Genomic DNA, 20,538 nt, shown 5'->3' with positions numbered 1-20,538 from the left:
TTATCGAGCGTGTAATCGTAAACAATACGATTTTTAATGGGGATCACCCGTGTTTCGGCGTCGGAAAATGTTATATAAAAGATTTTCTTTTATACTAGTATGACTTTTATCTACGCTTTTGCCTTTCTACGAAATTATGCGGGTACTAACAGTATTATGATAACCGCAGTACTCTCATATGCAAATACCGCTCGAGACTCATTCATTACAGAAAAATGTATATATATTTGTACATTATGTAAAATAATGTATTGGCTGGCTTGATAACATCGATAAAACAGTTACCGGATTTGAGTCACCAAATGCGCAATACCAAACAACGTCATATCGGGCGATGCGTAATTTTTATTGACGCGTCACCGCACTGTGCCAATTTTGCATACAAAATGCTTACACGTCCTTATTATGAGTTACTAAATTTAACTAATGACGTTATGCAAATTCTCTTTTTTCTCAGTCTGCAATAAACACGCGTCGTGACGTGGGTCTGATTTTATTAGAAACAAGTAAAATAATGGAACTAAACGAAAACACATTTTAACGTGATTGTACAACATGTCAACCTAGCTACACAATACACTTAAAAAATCGTTATAACTGATTTGGCCGTCCCCATCGACGTCTCCCTCGTGCATCATGTCGATCAGGTCGTCATTGGTTGGGACTTTCCCTAACTTGATAAGGAGGCGGGCCAAGTCCGATTTAGTTATGATGTCACCGTTTGAAGAAAAAAGCTGAAAAAAAGAATTCGAATATGTTTACCAAAAAAATTAGGTGAATGAGTTCATGAAATAATGCTTGAATATATGACAAAATTAGAGGAAGTATTTCAACACGAAACAAGCTGATGTTTTGTCAATTTCCTCATTAATTAATTTTTCTGAGAAGTGGTAAAAATAATCGTAAGTTGTATTCTGACTACATGTCGCCTGTCATAAAGCGAGACTCCTTCATAGTAGTAATCTCAGGGGTACATTGATTTATTTTATAGTGGGGTGGGGGAGACGACGCACCTTTGGCACATGATAGTCAAATATCCTGATCGTATTTTGAATTTTAACAACGGTCTGTGGAAGTCGTGACTCGTGAGAATACGGTTTTATAATTCTTTAAATGTTCTTTGTTTACTACCAAATGGGACAAGAAAATAGAATGAAATAGTGTCTCATTTTTCTCCGTTCCACAAAAAAACAAATCTCACAGAAAAAAGGTTTATTCAAAATACTTTACACACCTGGAACGCAGTTTTTGCTTCATTATTGAACACTTGACTGGGCGACAGTTCGTGACTTATGATTCTGTCGAAATCCTGAAGCGAGACCGGCTCATTGACCCCTAACAAGTTTAAAATATCGAATACTTCGATCTTGGTTATGTGTTGCCCCAGCGAATGCATGACTCGCATGATATCTTCGGCTGTTAAAAATCCATTGTCGTTTTTATCGAAAAGTTTAAACATGGCTTTTGATTCTTCTGGGGGGATTTTTTCGTTTTCAATTTTCTCTGGAGATGTCGCCTCTGTTTTTAATGCTACTTGAACACCAGCCTTTGATTCTAAAGCGAATTTATTGTCGCTGAATATTTCGGTCCGCCTACTTCTTAACGTGTACATTTTTGAAGATATAAATATAACTTACGCGTGACCACTGCAATAACATGATGCTTAAAGTTTCGCAACAAAAGTTGAAACATTAAAACACAATATATTATACCCTTTTAATTGTCTGCCTTATAGCACTGTAAGAGACTGCTGCTTCCCTAAAATAAGCTGAGCTAAGGTACTGGTTCACTTGATGCCATATGGCGTAACGAATTCGGCATGCAATGTGAAACTTCTTTAAACTTTCCGTTTTAGATTGGTTGAAGTATACATTTTAAGATAGATGTACCGTTGGTGCATAACCTATTATAACAATTATCAACTTCATTAGAATCGTGAAGACAGGTTTGTTGTAAATATTCTTTGTTAATTACCAAATGGGACGATACAGGAAAATCAAACACTATATCTTTATACCGTCTTACCTCAAACTACCTATTACTAACAAGCTCCACTGACCAATCCCATAATAATTTCTTAATCATGTGGAGTTTTACCTTCGACTGCGGCTTTATATATAGCCTACGCTGTTTTTTCTATGGATGTGTATGTGATGCGACGTCATTGCCTTTCGTTGATGTACGTTAGAAATGATTGCCAGATGCCTCCAGCATATACTTAAAATAACACATGCTAACTATATGCTTATTTTAATTATGAATGGCGCCATATAACAAATATAATCAGTAAAACGGAAAAATAATCTTATACTGGTTCCAGCAGCTTCTGCAAATTTTCTCTGTTTAACTTATCATATATTGTCATGCGTGGAACTAAAAAAGCTTGGCGTATAGTCTTCGCATAGCCTAACTATAAACATCGTACTAAAAATATAAGTTGTCTGTGTAGTAATTACACGTCTTACTATGCAAAATTTCCCTCTTATTTAAACGTTGGCTATTTGACGTTTTTAATGCATTTTTTACATCAGGGATCCATTATGCCGGAAATGCGTTGTTTAAATATAGAGTTTGAATTCATTTTAGGCCAGGCAGATATCTCAATCTTGATAACGGGTTATTGACATGCTGAGTGCTGTGTAGCACTTTGAGCACACGCAAATGATGTATATCGTCCGTATATGTATTAGGGTAATTACACACGCGTTATAAAATATAGGCGTCTTATATTTTACTGCAAAGCAGAAAGCACCAGCATAACTTATACGGGCAATATAAAAACGAAATGCGACCCGGACATTTTTCATAATAATGGCGAACTATAGATAATATACAAAAAAACACCATAAAAAGTATTTTACCATATACACGCTCTCTTAATTCTAAATCTATACACCACGACATAAAAAGTAAAAAATTAATTATAAAACAAAAGATTTTTTTTGGTTGGCGTCATCCGACACTTTATACGTACGTATTTTAACGTTATGCACGTTTTTTATGTCTTTTTTATACACCACGACGCAAAATAATCAATTTATCAGACGTACCTTAGTTTCTGACACCATCTATTTTGACGTTATTGCCTCTTATATCTTTATTTATACACCCACGACGAAAATATTCAAGTTATAGTACAGTGGGGGAAGATGGGACACCTTTAACACATAATATCCAAACATCCTGATTGTATTTTAAACAATTAACATTGGTCTATGTGAGTCGTGAGTATACGATTTATATTTCTTTGAATATTCTATTTTTACTACTTAATGGAACGAGAAAATAAAGATAAAAGGTCCCATCTTCCCCCACTCTACTCTATAAAACAGAGATTTTTCGTTTTGGACGAAAAATAATCAAGTTATCAGACAGACTTTGTTTTTTCGTCACCCGACACTATATATTGATCCCTAAATACTTAAGGGGAAAGGAAGCAGTTAATCTCGCGTTAACATCGCTACGAACTCTCGATAATCGATTTGTCCATCACCGTCTGTGTCTGCCTCGCGCATCATCTCGTCCAGTTCTTCCTCAGTGGGGTTTTCCGTCATCGTACGGAGAACGTTTCGAAGCTCATCTCTGCTGATAAACCCGTTGTTATCCCGATCAAAAACCTGGAAAATCGGTTAAAGTGTTTTTGGATTTAAATAAATAATAATTTTTTGGGGGGAACCTAAAAAAATATTTTTAACTTTTAAAGAATTTCTTTTTCGAATTTTTAGAAAAATAGAAAGTTTATGTTTTAAAACTTTAAGTGAAAAAATTAATTATAAGTAAAAACGACTGCCCGGCATAGAAAAAAATTATACAACAAATTGGCCAAGGTCAATGCAAAAGAGTTTAAACGTTATTTTATTCCTTTAAATAAACCGTCGTACGACTGATATGGTTTAATAATTGATGTAAAGTATGACGAAATTATTAAAACAACACCGTTGTAACTGTATAATGGATGTGCAGAACTGGTATTACTGGCTTAGACGTGTTGAAATTATAATTGCTTGAAAAGGCGCGCCCACGGTTCAACCATACAACAACTATAATTTACGAGGTTGTAAAGTTTTTCACGACTCCCAAGCACAACCAATTTCATAAGCGCACGTGCTTGTTTAATTATTTATGATTGTGATTACGTTAACAGTCAAAACATATTTTCGAAAGTACCAGATTGGTTTATGCTTATAGAGAGATTTCAAAAGCAGCAACTCATATTTCTATATTTGCATTATTAATGCCAAGTTCTGACATCAGTAACAGTGCGGGTAAAAACTGGTTCCTTTTGCTTTTTAAAATATTACTTTCAAAAGTAAGTCGTCTTAGTATTATATAACGCCATGAACTTTCGAACACACTTTCTGTAAATTAAATGTTACCGCGGGTCCAAATGTTATAGAGATCAGTCCAACTGTATTTTCAAAGGACTTTGCCCCCTCTTACATAAAAATAGCAAACTCGAATTACTGCGTTTAAAAAAACAAACAAATATACATTTGATAGTTAATCTTTTCATATTTTTTTTACTCAGACAGACCTATAATCATGATATATAAACCGATACCTTGAATGCCATTTCCAGTTCTATTGCCTCTAAATACTCAGATCTCAGCCTGCCTTTCACCATAGGTACAAACTCGTTCATTTCAATTGTGCCAGAACTGTTGAGGTCATACGTCGCCATAATATCCCGGATTTCATCCTTGGTAAGATGGTAACCTAGTGACCGCATAAACTGCTCGATTTCGCTCGATTCAATAACACCGTCCATATTTTTGTCGAATAAATTAAACATGCGCTGGAACTCGCCGACATCCAAGTGGTCTATGGACGATCGTTGTCTTTTGAGACGAGTATGGTTTTCGTCCATGGTTCTTGATATAATCTCAAATGTGCTGCCTTGTGGTTCTATCGCCGGCTGCTCTGCTGAAAACAAAAACTGGTATGAACCAAGTCGCGGGCCAAAAAGCTTGGATAGTATCAGTAGAGGTTTGAAACTTTTTCCCGTGCGAGTTGTTGCGGCCGTGCGTAATGGTCTCCCTTACCAAGAGTCTAATACTTGTGTTGTAATGTATATGCTCAATTTCTAGTTTCACCTAAGCGCTCCAAAAACCGCGCCAGGTCAGAGTGCCTGTAGGCGAAAGCTACACTGTCTTTTGAATGTCATTAACGGGATTTTATAAAACAGAGAAAAACAGTGCACGCGGTACTATATACAACATACGGGCTGTCTACGTAAATGGACCTACTTTATCATCAAAACGAACGTCATCGCACCCACGCTAACATGTAAACAGTTACTAATTAAAACATTAATATATTATGTAAGCATAGCGGTATTAAGAAACGCTTTCCTGGTATGATTACCAGTATTTTTACAAAACCTTATCTTTTTTTAATTTTGGGTGTCAGTCCGTTTTAGTAAACAAGTATTATAACCGAACCTCTTTCAATCGAACCCTGTATTACCTTTTTACAAAATAGTAAGATGGGGTAAGACGAGACACGCTCCTGTTTTTACATTCCTGTTTTCTCGACCCATTTATTGCAAACAAAGAATATTTTCAAAATTATATAACCGTAACTTCGCGATCGTTGTTAACTGTTAAACACAATTAGGAAATATGGGTTTTAGGTGCTAACGATATCCCATCTTACCTCACAGTCACAGTTAACGCAGCTGTATTTCGGTAAGGCTTGTTGGCTCTGCTGAGACCTTATATTTTAGCAGGCGCTTTCTAAACTGAGATTATTGATAGTTTGGGCTAAAGTTTAAACTGCGTTTGCCATTTAAATGTCAATGCCTATGATCAGACACGCGTATAGACCGTGATCGTTTAACCACTTGAATTTGACTTGCGAAAGGATTTAGTAAGAGATATGGTAGGTCGGGGGAAAATGCGTTTCATTTATGAACATGCCCTTTAAAGTAAACTGAACAACATGCTATTTTCTGGTTATCTTTATCCTATGGTTACGATTAGTGATTTTGTAAAACAATTTCATTGCTTATTGATACTAACGCCTTTCAGAACATTAAAATGAGATTTTACGAATACTCTCCCTCTCCAAGGCATGAACTCTACCACAAACACGTCATTAATTGTGCCACAGTGTTTAGCGCGCAAGCATGTAACCCAGAGGTTTTGAAATCAAAACACGTCGCTGCTACCGTTATAGGCGTAGCCTATGTGTCCTTTTGACAAGATATGTGTTGGAAATTGCTTTAACTCACCGGTCACTGATGGGTTGTACAAATTGTCAGCAATACAGAAGAAAAACAATCGGCAACAAAGTTACATAATATACGTTGTAAAAGCTCGTAAGCGGGTACGAGATGTATAAAACATAGCATTCATTTATTCATAAACTGCGCGTAATAAATTTAGGGGGCGAATTCTTAACTACGTATATGATGTTCATGACGAAGTATATAAACTTTGTCTCTGTCACGCTTGGTCACACTTACATAAGTATCAGCAGTCAGCACCTCCACAGTACGAAGTCTGAAACGTTTGTAGTACGTCTTGTACCTCACGTTTTAAGAACAAAATTCATTTAACATGAGTTTGTTCCCTTCTGCGTCTGCTATTGCTTCAACATCAAGTAATGATAAAGATAAGGGTAAGTTTTAAGCATGATTTATATAAATATATGTTTTAGTAATAGTATTGTTAAAGTTTTTGCTTGAAATTTATCAGAAAACTATACGTAAAGGAAATATTGTATTTAGCAAAAAACACAAAAGATTATTTTTAAAAATATTAATAAAACTTCTATTTTTCAACTGTATATCAGAATGGTTGCAAAACAAAAGCTTCAAGAAAGATGCTGCTAAAGCATTAAGAAAACACCAAGAAAGTTTAAAAGAAGAACTACCAGTTGTATTTAAAGGTGGGTTTTTAATCCTATATTTTTGTAGAAGTAAACATGAACTAGCCACGTCCATGCTATTCATAGGACAATATCAGTTTTACCTCGTAAGTTATTCCGTATAGTTTGTTACCAGACTTGAATAAACAGAAAAACATAATTCAATGATTTTAATTGCCGTTTCTCAAAATAGTAAGCGTATGTTGGTGTTTAAAACAAGTGGAATGCCTATAACTAAATAAACTGATCAATGCAATTTAAATACCAATACGAAAGTTGTGAGGTGTGCAAACTGTTTAAATAACATGTTCTAATGGTTGTCTATTACTTTCCACCACAGAAGAATCCCCCATTGTATATTCTGACCCTTCAAGTAACCATGAAAGTGAATCTGGGTCAGAACAAGAAGAACGCCAACCAATTGAAGTAAAACCTGAAGTTAATGATGCCGGTAGTGAAACGATATTTGTGGATAAAGCTGCTGATAAGAACAACTTGTATTTTGGAAAGCCATATAGAGTGCCGATTCCAAAGTAGGTAATTTTAATATAATTTTCTAAACTTCTTTATGTTATGCGTTATATGGTACCTTTATGCAAAATATATGTTTTTAATATGCAATTGGTTAAATGAATGAATTTAGCTTACCTTATCCTCACATGGCCAAAAAATTACAATCGTTATAACATGGGTGTTCTGTTTCATACACCTTGTGCCAGTTTACAAGTTATGCCCGCTTTCGAATTACCAAGTAATAGTATGTTACTTTGTGTATGGTTGGACTTGATTTTTTATTATGTTTTGTAGCACCAGATCCTTACTGTATTTCTTTACACAAGAATCGTGTAACTCTATGAGCACTAGATCAGGGTTAGATTCATAGAATTTATTACAGTTACTAGTTTTATAAATTATTTTTTCAGGTTTTACCGCTGTGTTGATTCTTGCATTGGACTCCCCAAGCATATGCAAATTATTTTCAAAACGAAGAAAAAAAGGAAACGTAAATATGTTGCAACAGATCCAAGATATTTTCACAAAACTATAAACGACGATGATACAGTAGAGGTAAATAAAATTATTTGTTTGATAAAAATGCACCAACATTTTTGGTAATTTAAACTCAGTTTGCCCGTTACCCTGCCACCCAGGGTGCTACATCCCATATGCTTATATCAATATCAAGTGTTAGACCCAGGATATTCGCTTGCAAAAAATTACCTAATCTGCGTTCTAGTCTAAAAGACAAAATCCAGTAATATTAAAAAAAAGTAAAAATGAAAACAGAAAAAAATAGAAAAATATTTAATTTAAGTGAATGTCCACCTTATTGTTAGGTAGCTGAAGATCCTTTTAAGACACAGACCGAGATATTAAATATTGAAACTCGAGAAAATCCAACCAACATTGAAGCTTGGATGGAACTTGCTACACTACAGGACAGTAAGTTTAACTAACCTTATATACCTGTTAATTGTATATTAAATTTGTTATTCTATTCTATGTGGGTGATGTTTTTGAGGAGGACCTGGGATTTAGGCTAGAGTTACCTCATTATCCCAACACAAGAAAGCCTATTTAAGTCTTTCATGCGACCAGTGCAACTCCGTTGTGAACTCTATCCACAAGACACAGTCCAACCAACTTTATCAAAAACATCTCTCATGCCATAACTAAGTCTCCTGGCAGTATCTTATTGTACTATTACACTGTAAAGATTACTTCTTAATTGCATCAAACACATTATTTTAGGAACGCATGGAAAAAGAGTGAAATTCGCGAATGAGAAAAAAGTTTCAATCCTCAACAAAGCTATTGCTGCCAATCCTAAAAATGTAGATCTTAAACTTAAGAGATTATCTTTCCTTGGTAAGTATTGTCTTCATTTTTGTTCTATTCCATGTGGATATGGCCCTACATCTTTTCCAGCTATGGGACATGGAATTTAAAATCAGTTTGCTCATTACCCTGACACCCAGGGTGCTACATCCCATTAATGACCACTGGGTTGAAGCAATGTGCCAAATGTCCTACCAAAGACACATACGCCTATTTAAGTATCAAGCATTAGACCCAGGATCCTTCAGTTACAATGCCTAACCACTATAACAAATATATATATATTATATATATGTTTTTGCTGATACTAATTTGTGATATTTTTGCTGGTATTATTTTTTTTTTTCTCCTAGAAAATATATCCGAAGATTCTGACAGGGAATGGAAGAATCTTGTTTTCCAACATCCAGGAGACAGAAGATCATGGGAGGCTTACATCGGACACACAATGGTAAATTTAACTTCTGGCTTTGCCTATATATTAATCAAAACCTACAATTCTGTATTTTATTTTTAACTACATCATTTTAACCAATTTTAGGTCTCTTTAATTAGGGTAATTATCATAAAGAAAGTTCTTTTTTTTTGGAGTATATGTTTTTATATGTTCATACAATAATATAAAAGTCTTACATTAAGAGTTAAGACCACATATTAAAAACAGGTTATTTTTATATCATCTTATATTTCCACACAGAGCGGAGCTTCATTTAAAGTACACAAAACTCTTAAAGCTTTTGAGAAATGTATTCAAACATTAAGTTCATTAAGATTCCAAAGTTTTCAAACAGAAGAAACTGCTGCGAAAACTGAAAATGACTTGCTGGAAATTTTTGAAAAATTAGTTGAATTTTTTATTGAGAGCGGGTTGGTGGAGAGGTGCGTGCTCCTCCTCATTTTACTCATGGAAGTCAACCTCCGGACTTGCTCCTGCTCCTCTGTCAAGGATGTGAAGCTCTTCTATGAGAGCGGGGAGGGGATACTTGGCGAGAAAAAGTCTTCCGGTTGGAAAATATGGTCCGAAAAACATCAAAAGGGAGGATGGTCCTCTGTGGTGGAGGAAGAGGAAGAAGAGGAGTTTGTGGATGATCTGGATGTTGATCCGGACCTTGATCTTACTCATAACTGGTTGGTGATGGAGTCCACAAGAGGAAAGAGGTGAAAAAATGATGGATTTGTTTGATTTCCAAATCTAGGTTACTTCAGTATACCAATATTTTGTGTGCATTCTTTTTAAGTATTTGTAATTATTTGTATTTTAAAAATATATAGATCCAGTTTTATCACTTTATATTAGATCTGACTCCGTGATTAGGCGTTTTCATCATAAACAAGGAATCTGGGTTCAATGCTCGATGGTGATACCATCGAGGGGTAATTTGTCCTTGAGAAAGACACTTACCAGACATTGCTTTAACCCATAATAATTTCTACAATTATTAGCTTAACATTCTTTTTATCACAGAGACATTTATCCTTGGAGATTGAAACAAGATTGCGAAGACGTGGGCAGAAAAGTAAAATATTTTACCTTTTTCATAATATTTCATATACAATACATCACTATTTACTCCAGGTATCTTTTGAAGATATCAAAGGTTTTATTTTCTTTACAAAAAAAGTTTCAAGTCGATTACGTTTGCTCGAATTGTTTGTGAAAACCTTGGGGGCTAGGAATGAGGTGAGTGGTTTGTAGTCATTGAACCATTCTGTATTGTTATCTGGCAGTGTGGTACAGTCATTAGAATGTTGGCCCATAAACCTGTATTGGGTTTAAGACTTAATACCACCTTTATTGTAGGTCACTTATGTTCCTGATGGGTTGTGTTAATATTTTATTTTTAGAAGGTCATTTTAATATTACATGCATTGGAGCAAGAGGTCTTGTTATTCGGTGTGACCTTGAATGACCTTTAGTCAGTTTTCAGGTTAATTGAATTGAAAAAAAACAAAAAACTTTTCAGTATGTAGATACATGAAACAAAATACACATCTTATCATTTCTGACTTTGCCCCCATATGTAAGAATAAATATAAAACACGTTCTTATTATTTGAAATCTTATTTTCAGAATGTTCTGGAAAGAAACTTTTTACTGAGCCAGCCCTGCCACTTAACACATGCATTACATAGCACTGGCACATTGGGTGATATATCCCAGCTTAAGTTTGATTGTGGGACACAATGTACAGACACTATGCTACCAAGAACCCCACACCATGAACTGTTGTGTTTGGTGCTAGAACAACTGTGTTCAAACTGTCCCACTGATGTAAAAAAAGGTGTTGCCAAAATAGGAATGGATTATTTTGTCGTAAGGGCTAAAGAATTATCTAAATTTCAAGGTAAAAAAGCGGAATTAAAAAAAACTGGAAAAGAAGCCAAAAAGTTTGCGAAATTCGCTCTTAAAACGGACCCACTTAATTTTGTTGTATGGGGAAAATTAGCCCGTGTGGAATTTCTTACAGGAAAGGCAGAGGACAGTCTTAAAGTATTCCAAAACTCTCTATGTACATGTAAACAGCAGGAAGATGCCCTAGTCCTTTGTGTTAGTTATATTGAATGCTTTTATGACTCGAAACCTGAATCAGTAAAACCCATATTAGCTGCTCTTGGAGATGGACTCAATTTTAAAGAAGTTTTTCAGAATCCAGAGAAAGTCACAGGAGCAATGCTGTTGAGAGGTGGCAGAGGGTTGGAAAGATTGTGTGAAGATATGGCATGCCTTTATCCTTCTGTGAGTTAAGTTTTTGGAAATATTTTATATTTAGTACTTTGTGTTGACACCCAAATTTTAAGCATGAATTATATGCAATTTTAAATAAATAAGTGTAACTTGCTTTTTTCTTGTGTGGCGAAAAAACAACATTCGTTATAACATGAATGTTCAAAAGTTTGTTACACCTCATGCCGGCTAATTTTTGCCAGATTAATTTTTGGTCCAAATGATTCTACATAAAATATTAGCTAAACTTAGATTTTTTAACCCTGCATAAAAATTACATTGTAAGTTAATTATCTTAAACTTAAGTATCTTGCACATAATAATAAGGTTTCTCTGAACTTATTTAATTTTTTTCATTTTTCAGGTCTGTTGTTCTAAGAAGGGGGACTTAAGTCAGTTTGTCAACATCTTATGTTGCTATGCCGTATTTCTTGCTCTGTCTTCTTCAACAAACGTGGACAAGACATTGAAACAATATATCAGTGTTATAAGAAAAGAATTTAATTCAGGTGACAATTTAAAAACATTTTAACAATAATTAAAATTTTTAATTATTTTAAGGTGTTAAAATAATATGTTTTAGTATTTATTCTGACATATATATACAAATATATATATATACAAAAGTTTTGGTAAGAATTCCAGTTTTATTTTTTGTATTTTAAAACGTCGGTCATTGTGATATTACTTTATTCTCTTTACTGTATTTATTTGTGACCTTTGTTACTTTAATAAAAATGCCGCATATAAATTATCTAATTTAAATATATTTTGTTTTTTTAGGAAACACACAAGCCGCAATGGACTTAAAATACATTCATAATCTAAGACTTCGTCTGATTAGTCCATGCGTTGCACAAAGTACTCAATATAGAAATGCTGTTCTGTTTGCATTGGATGACTTTCCTGATTGCCCTGAATTTGCTCTAAAACTTTGTCAGGTAAGTTATGACTTTTCTTTGTTGTCATTGTTTTATTCTATGTAGGTGAGGTCCTCTTCGAGGACTTTGGATTTAGGTCAGATTTGGCTCATTACCCCAAAAGTTTATATTGTTGCTAAAATGCTCAGATAGAATTGGTAAACCCTTTTATGTGTTCCTGCTATTATTTACTCCTAATTTACAACTGACTAGTGTAAGATTAAATTCTGTTCTGCTAAAAGTTTTTATTTTTATACAAATATCCAATGCCAGTCATTGGCACATCTGCTTTTATGCGAGAAGATAAGGATTCAAATATTCATTTGAAGAAACTACTCGTAAGCAGGCACGTGGTGAATGAAACAGAGCCACGTTATAACGACTGTTGTTGCCCCCACTCCACAAGGCAAGGATAAATAAGTTACATTCATATCACTCTTTTTAAAAATCCCTTTTTTTTCTAGCTCGAAGTTGGTTCTGCAATTACGAGCACAGCCAGAAAACTTTTTAGCCCGGCCACAAGCATTGCTGCAGCATTTTACTCGATATATTTCGAACTGTTGTCTCACCAGCGTACTGCAGTGCATGGTAACTATGTCAACCCATCACGCGTGATCAATTTGCTTGAAAGGGCGGTCACAAAACACAACCACAGCGTTTTACTATGGAGATTGCTTATCCATTTTTTAAAGGGCAGTGAAAACGTTTTAACACGAGCGATTTTCGCATGCCCATGGTCAAAATCACTCGCATGTGACCAAATCCGATTTAAACCAGATAAAATAAGTGATGTGATAAAAAATATGCATGATATCGGTATTAGAATTCGTACTCCTATTGAGGAAGTCCAACTACTGTTAGCCATGTAAACTTTAATAAAAATTTTTTATAAAATTTTCATAAATTTTTTTAAAGTGAAATTCTCCATAGTAAAAAAAACTGAAAAAGACGACGTTATTTTTTTATTACGAACATATACTCTAAAAGAAGGTAAAGAAATTTGCACAGGTACAAAATATATGAAAGACAGTAGAAAATCAATTGCAGCACAATGAAGAAGTTGGAGTGCCATATTATACATGAACCTTAATTTAGCTTATGCACTTCCAGCTTGAATGATTTTGAACAGAGCGGATGGTTTGTTGGTTTTAATCGCATCTCTGCACTGTGCGACCAACTGCGCCTTGTACTTGCCAACTGAAACAGAAGTTTGGGTTAAAGTGAGAAGTAGTATATTACTTCTGCTACAAGATATATTGTAAATAATCTTTTGGCAGCTCTACATTTTGGTGGTTGGGCTTAAAATAAGATGTTTGGGTTAAAGTGAGAAGTATTTTTTTACTTCTGCTACCAGATATATTGCAAATAATTTTTTAGCGGCTCTTTTTGGTGGTTGGGCTGTGTGTTCCCATTGCAGTCTGAGATGGAGCGGCACCAGTCACATAAAAGACTTGAATGGGATTTATTTTTGAGTATTGGGGACCTGGGGTAATGAGCCAAGTCTGGCCTTAATCCCAGATCATCACCCACCAAAAAAGGAATAGAACAGTGCTACATTCCATTCAAGACAGTATTAAACACTCACCTCGCAACTGTGACGCTTTCTGTATTATCTGGTTCACAAGTTTAAGTGATTTAACCAATTCCTGGTGGTTAGTTGACCTTACATGGTATCCATTCACAAGATCCCTGTTCAAATCCTGCAGTTCCATATATCCTTTCTTCATGTTTGGGCTGTGAAACAAGTTTACTCAATTTTGATGCAGCATTTGTAGCAAATTCTGGCCTAAATTTGACCCATAACAGGCCATTGTGGGACCTCACCCACATAGAATAGGATCATTTGTAGATTTATAAAACATACATAAAAACCTTGAACCTGTATCTTAATGAGCCCAAGAACGATTTTATGAGAAGAGAATTTTGAAAAGTTTTTTCTTTACGTGGGTTTCTATTGAACCAAAACCTAATCATTTATGGATTTTCCTGGAAGTGGCACTAGCCTGAGGGTAATGGGCTAATCCTGGCCTGAATCCTAGGTCCCATGGCATGCCATGCAGCCAAACCTTACCCACATAAAATAGAATACAATTATTTATGTTTATTAACTTACATGTCTCCTTGTAATCTTGCATCTTCTGCCCTCACAACCAAACTCCTGATAAGATTTGAATGGTCTGTCATCTCTGCTGCAAGTTTCTGTGTGACTGCATGCAGATTGTCAACCTGCAAAAAATAATGTTTTATGAAAAATTGAAGATATCTATTGTTGTTCTGAGACATTAAAACTAAATGGAATAAATCCAAAAATGGGGACATTCGGTCATAGAAACCTACTTTTTGAAAAACCAGGGTGCTATCCAGATTCCAGACCATATGCTGTGTTATTGCTTTTTAATAATGTATATCCAGACCTAATGTAAGTGACTTAATTCTGAGATTCATTACATTACTACCTATGATTTCAAATCTAAACTTGTACACCAAGACCAAAAATATTTTTGCTACAAACAAACACGTGTATCCAGCTTAAAAAATTCACCGATGTCATAATACTGCTCAGTCTTTCAAGATGCATTGGGAAATGAGCCGTAACTTGAAGATGGTCCAACCGTAGGAAAGAAGCCAGAGATTGAATGACGTCACCAGCAAGATCTATGTTATCAGTGTAGATTCGAACCTGGGAAGACAAAAAGTGATGTCACTACCAAGGATGCCAACAATAGTTAGACAACAATAGACATGTATTCTTTTAAAACAAAATTGATGCTAATGTTGAGTGAATATGCAGAGTTTAACTGTATTTCAACAATGTCATTCCAGATTTCGTTAAAAATAAAAAACGCGAGACAGGAGTTTACTCTCAACAGAATGTAACTAGTTTTCAATACAACTGCTGCATACCTGGCCACTGTTGTCCATTTTAATAACAAGGTCCCCTCCTCTTAGAGCAATAAAGTGACAATCAATAGATTCTTCACATGGAACTTCATGGCGTAACAAAAAGTTTTCATTTATCCAAATTCCAACCTGCAGAAAGAAGCATTTTGTTAATAATTTTTAAAAAACATCACGTCTCATATAAATCTGTTGTGCCAGTATTAGAATACCAACATAGCATAGACTTTACATAGTCAATACCGGAATGAACCGGTTATTTCTAGTTAAGATGGCTCTCTAATTGCACAATCAGACTACGTATATAAAATGTATATGCTGCCTGTATGACACAGTCCACATATTTAACACTGAAATTGAGTGGCATAAACCGGATATTTCCAGTTTATTAGGTCTTTAGGCAGGATATTTCCATTTTTTCCATGACATGACAGTATGGTACAAATGTTAAAACATCAATCACCTACCCTCTGCACTCTCTCATTGAGTGTAAATGTGACCGAGCTTTCTGGTATGTTGGGAATATTATCTTGGTATAAATAAGCACTGAAGCTTGGTAGGTGGTTGGTCACTTCAAATACATGGAAGTTGAAGCTAAAAAAAAACAAAGTTCAATTAAATAATTGTGTATGTGCTAACTCTGGAATAATGGCTTTCCTTGCCATAGCACCTTAGCTATATATACTTGATAAAAAATGGTTTAATTCTTGTGCTGTTACAAACTAGTACGGTACACTATTTTTGTATTTTGTGGATTTTAAACTACTGAGTTCTACAGATTCTAATTTAAATGTCCGAGTTGTACATACCTTCCTGGCAAACTGACAAAAGCTTGAATATGGAGTTCCACAGCCGAGTCCTTGGTTGGGTGAATGGGAACTCTTATTTCATTAGTCAAGTTATTTGGTGATGGGTGCCTGGAAAATAAATAAATGGCTACTAACAGGTGTAGCAGTTTGCTAGTGTTTAATGTTGGTTGGGTGTGAACAGAGAACAGGACAGAGTCACACTGGTCCCAGGAATGACTTACATAAGTGACCTAGGTGTTGGGTAATGGGCCGATTCTGGCCTGAATTTAAGCACTCACTAAATAGCCACATGAAATAGAATGTAGGACATTTAATTATGTCATTTAATTTAAGAAATATGTCAACTTCGTCTAAAATACCACCTGCTTTGCTGCAGGACCTTAACCATATGGAATAGAAGCTAAAGTTTCAAGAGAAAGATTGGCATGACAGCAGCATTTACAATCCATTACAAAACAGAAGCTACTTACATGACATGACTTTCGCCTTCAAATAATCCTTCAGCAAAAATGACAACCATTCGAACTATTGTCTCTAAAATTAAAATCATTTTAAAGAAATCTGCATAAATTATACAATAATTTTACTAACTTACCATTTGAAGTGGACACCACAAGTTCAATACACGGATGTTCTTTTTGTTCAATGATAAGCTCAGTAGTTATAGTTGTGCTGGCCTGTTTAACAGTTTAGTTTTAACTGTGGGAAGGTTATCCCCCTCTTATACAGGATATATAAAACAGATAGGGCTACTTGCAACCCAGAGCAACTTTTTACATGTAACTGTATACAGTAAGGGGCCAACTTGGTCCAAAATCTCCAAACACCTAAACATAGCTTGCACTGTTGCACATTGATATGGAATGTCTACAGATTCTACATGTAGCTTTAATCAGCAGCTGACATTATCTAATGTTCATGTTTAGGTTATTACATGGCATGTTTATCAATCGTCTGCAGAAACTTTTTGACACTTCCAATTGTAACCAAGCTGCCAAGCAACATCTCACAGCTCACCACAGGACCATCATCACATAGAATAAAAGGGTCACCACTTACCGGTATAATTCCTCCTTCTACTCTCTCCATAGCTGTCACTTGCTCCCCTCTCAATGGCTCCTGTTCACGCTCATAATTCCTTAACTCCAGAAGAAGGTTTTGCTTGGTAAGGTTGAGTTCACGCATGTCGTCACTCGAGCGGTTAGCATCTACTATTTGCAGCCTTGATTTGTCAGTCTGATAACCCCTCACTTCTCCATCAACAGAGCAACATATCAGCTGGTTCTTTCCATCCAATCTGAGATAAATTGCAAATATTAGCAACGTACATATGTGTGTTTTTTGTATAATAAACATAGGAAAACATCATTTTTATTTATCTCTTTGAATACGTTGGCGAAGATCACGTTATTTAAGAAAGAAAAGAATGGAATTAACAGCAAAACAACAGTTGTTAAGTTCGCTATGGATAAAAAAGCGTGACTCTTGCATCCAACTAGGTTCCAGGAAGATGTCCAAAATGACTTTATTGCCAGTGGCGTATCATATTTCATACAGATACCATCAAGCCACTATTACATTAGCGACAACCATGACAATTTTTAGCAATGCAAGTTTTGTTTAACATTTAAAACCCTATGTGTATAATAAAATCTACCTACAGAGAGGACGTTTCTCTAAAAAAGTTGCTGCAAAACCCAATTTTTCCAGATGCCCAACAATAAAACACCAACCTATAATCTGCATCCACTATTCCAGCTACTGCACTTGTTAAATTATCCTTGAATATTACTTCACCAGTTGAATTGCTTCGAACATCAATCTAAATGAGCATATTAAATAATTCAATGAATGAATGTAAATTTTTATCTTTGCATGACAGAGTAATGACTGTGGTATGCTGTTTCATACATCATACCTGCTTTAAAGTTATAACATATGTAACTTTATGATAGCATTCTAGACTTCTGATTCTATAGTGTACAAGTTTTTGGTATGAATAAATGTAACTTAAATCCCTGCGAGGCAGAGCAACAACATTCGTTATAACTTAACTGTTGTTTCATACAACCTATTGGTTGGAGGCAGGCATGCTCACCACTCTGCCATGTTGGTATAGAATTCACATTATAATACTACCCATCTTACTTTCCCATTAGACCATCCAGTTATAAGTTCAGGTACTCCATCTCCATCTAAATCAAAACTGTGGATTGCCATGACTTGGTTCTTTGACTAGAACAATAAGAAAACAATGTAAATGAACAAAAAGTTTTGGCTGACAACATACATTTATATAGGAATTTAGGAAATAATAGTAAACAATAGTAATCTACAACTTAAATTTGTATACATTTTGCACTAGTAGGGCATAAGTCCATAATTACATACATTACTATTATATGTCACTGCTAAAATCGAAGCACCAAGGTATAATACCATATTTCAGTATCTGTAAAGACTTCGCAATATTAGCATGTAAAGATTGAAAAACACGGAGAATTACAATATTTAGTAAATGAGATCATTCACCTTTATTCTCCAGTATCTTGCAGAACGATCGTATACTCCAACAGTTCCATTAGCAAGTGCATACCCGTATCTACTTCCTCTTACTCTGCATAAACCAGTAACTGCCTGGAATAATAAAATGGAGTTCATTAAAGCCAGCTAAATGAATTTTACGTCCATAGCTATGGCATTACCTGTTATTTTTTGGGAAAAATTAAAATATATGTTGGATTTGGATGCCATACGCTTTATTGTGCAAACATGCTTTATCCTTTCACTTTAGTTGTGCAGTTTTTTTTTGTATAAAACAGTTCTTGTGTTAATTCATTTCGTTTGCAGTAAGTTTTAAAAAAAACATTGTTACTCCAAACTTTTGAAACATGCTATTCTATTCTATGTGGGTGAGGTCTCGCAGGGTGGCACGCCATGGGTCCTGGAATGGCCCATTATTGAAATATACTAGACTTATCCTTTAATACTTCACCTCAGTTTCTGTCATCTCAGCAATAATATCATCAGCTTGAAACACACGGATGTCAAAATCTTCTGATCCAACTAACAACTGGAAAATAATGAAAATTAACCCCGTTTTATAGGAAAAAGTTCAAACAAACATAACTACCTCATCAGTTCCATCATTTGTAAAATCCACTAATGCAAGTGAAGATACAATATCTCCTGTCACCTGAAACACACAGTGTTAGTATTTATGTTACCAGCACACTACAGATCTCTTTAGGTGTAAAAATGAGTGTGATATACCGTCCAAAATCTATCTTCTCCTTCCATGTCAAACCCTTGTAATGTACAGTTCCCACCAGCAATAACTAAAGGTGCATCCACACTTGAGATTTTCCCCATCACAATACTATTGATACCATCTGGAACCTGAATAAATAAAATGAATCTAACTTATTTATTTTAGCATGTTGTCACAACACAGGAGTTCTGTTTCATAAACCTCGTGCCGTTTACAAGTAATCACATGTGTAACTTTGTAGGTGACTATTTTATTACATATGGCTGAAAATTTGGACAACCAATCACAGACCACTGGGTTGTAGGAGATCACAGACCATAACTGCTTATGTTCAAAAAAGGGAAATACTGGTTCTCCACACATAGTACAACATAAATTTTGCTTGTTTCATAATATAAAAAGTCTGGTTTGAAAACATAAATGCCTAAAATGTACTTTAAAACTGTTTCTCAAAAACAAGTTACCTCTTTGTAGAATAAATCTTTATTATCATGCACATCATAAGCCAGCAAGTTTGTTTGGGTTCCAATACACAGAACGTCTCTTTTGCTCTCTGGATCCAGCTGTCCAGCACATATTGCACTCACTGATTGGTTCATTGTCAACAAACTGATATCGGAATCTTGTACAGCGACCCTGCCACCTGCAATGGCTGGACTGTGTGGATTGTGAACAAAAACCTGAGAAAAATATTTTGGATAAAAAAAGAATTTTCAAGGAAGAAGTATTGTGTAGATCTGTAGGGTGAACGAAATTGGTCTAAATTAAAATAAATCTATGAGTCAAAACAGTCTTTGAGGATTATTTTACTGTGTGGCTGACAGTTCGGAAAACCCATAAGGGACCACAAGATTGAAGCAACTAATGTTAAGTGTCTTTCAAGTTGAAATTGCAAATTTTTTAGGTAAACAGTACACTTTTTTGTGGTACATGGCAAAATTAACATATCATATGATAAACACATAATAGTAGGCCAATCTGGCCTATATCCCAGGTCTAGCAAGGACCCAACCCACATATGATAAACACATTACCTTAGATGCCGTTGTCCCACAGGTTAAACACGGGTGCAGACCATCATACTTTCCAACTGTTACCATACGTGGATGGATTTTATGTTTGATTTTTAGAGTGAAAATTGGCACCAACATGATTTAACTGTATGGTAATCAGAGAAACAGCAATAGTGAATACCTTGACCCCTGG

General features: G+C 35.1%; 4 protein-coding genes across 6 annotated transcripts; 1 reads left to right on the top strand and 3 right to left on the bottom strand.

Annotated features, from left to right (window-relative positions):
- Window positions 1–477: 477 nt before the first annotated feature.
- Window positions 478–2,260, bottom strand: LOC149729940 (neo-calmodulin-like). The gene is made up of 2 exons (XM_089885836.1): window positions 1,235–2,260; window positions 478–734 (listed from the first exon to the last, which is right to left on the bottom strand). The coding sequence occupies exons 1-2, from the start codon at window positions 1,610–1,612 to the stop codon at window positions 564–566; spliced, it is 549 nt and encodes a 182-aa protein (XP_089741962.1). The 5' UTR covers window positions 1,613–2,260; the 3' UTR covers window positions 478–563.
- Window positions 2,261–2,662: 402 nt separating this feature from the next.
- On the bottom strand, window positions 2,663–5,050 carry LOC149729939 (neo-calmodulin-like). Its single transcript, XM_089885840.1, has 2 exons — window positions 4,562–5,050; window positions 2,663–3,617 (listed from the first exon to the last, which is right to left on the bottom strand). The coding sequence occupies exons 1-2, from the start codon at window positions 4,865–4,867 to the stop codon at window positions 3,441–3,443; spliced, it is 483 nt and encodes a 160-aa protein (XP_089741966.1). The 5' UTR covers window positions 4,868–5,050; the 3' UTR covers window positions 2,663–3,440.
- Window positions 5,051–5,202: 152 nt separating this feature from the next.
- On the top strand, window positions 5,203–13,306 carry LOC149729938 (nuclear exosome regulator NRDE2-like). Of its 3 annotated transcripts, none has more exons than XM_089885781.1 (14): window positions 5,203–6,621; window positions 6,796–6,891; window positions 7,211–7,403; window positions 7,794–7,938; window positions 8,208–8,313; window positions 8,623–8,739; window positions 9,063–9,160; window positions 9,407–9,867; window positions 10,175–10,226; window positions 10,286–10,390; window positions 10,781–11,446; window positions 11,799–11,943; window positions 12,218–12,375; window positions 12,819–13,306. In XM_089885781.1, exons 1-14 carry the CDS (start codon window positions 6,561–6,563, stop codon window positions 13,221–13,223), a joined length of 2,808 nt encoding a protein of 935 aa, XP_089741907.1. In that variant the 5' UTR covers window positions 5,203–6,560; the 3' UTR covers window positions 13,224–13,306. The 3 variants fall into 3 exon arrangements, with proteins under 3 accessions (XP_089741907.1, XP_089741909.1, XP_089741908.1); XM_089885783.1 differs by lacking the exon at window positions 12,819–13,306 and adding an exon at window positions 12,628–12,762; XM_089885782.1 differs by lacking the exon at window positions 5,203–6,621 and having other exon boundaries at window positions 7,211–7,407.
- Window positions 13,300–20,537, bottom strand: LOC149729937 (BBSome complex member BBS2-like). Its single transcript, XM_089885794.1, has 18 exons — window positions 20,367–20,537; window positions 19,797–20,012; window positions 19,335–19,460; window positions 19,195–19,257; window positions 19,057–19,134; window positions 18,594–18,698; window positions 18,210–18,296; window positions 17,795–17,883; window positions 17,121–17,358; window positions 16,657–16,738; window positions 16,532–16,595; window positions 16,062–16,169; window positions 15,720–15,846; window positions 15,259–15,384; window positions 14,897–15,034; window positions 14,468–14,580; window positions 13,940–14,088; window positions 13,300–13,551 (listed from the first exon to the last, which is right to left on the bottom strand). Exons 1-18 carry the CDS (start codon window positions 20,481–20,483, stop codon window positions 13,451–13,453), a joined length of 2,127 nt encoding a protein of 708 aa, XP_089741920.1. The 5' UTR covers window positions 20,484–20,537; the 3' UTR covers window positions 13,300–13,450.
- Between the last annotated feature and the right edge of the window lies 1 nt (window position 20,538).

This window comes from Ciona robusta, chromosome 10 (assembly GCF_009617815.1).
Source record: "Ciona robusta chromosome 10, ASM961781v2".
In the NCBI taxonomy this organism is placed as follows: domain Eukaryota; kingdom Metazoa; phylum Chordata; class Ascidiacea; order Phlebobranchia; family Cionidae; genus Ciona; species Ciona robusta.
This window is presented reverse-complemented; position numbering and strand designations above follow the sequence as displayed.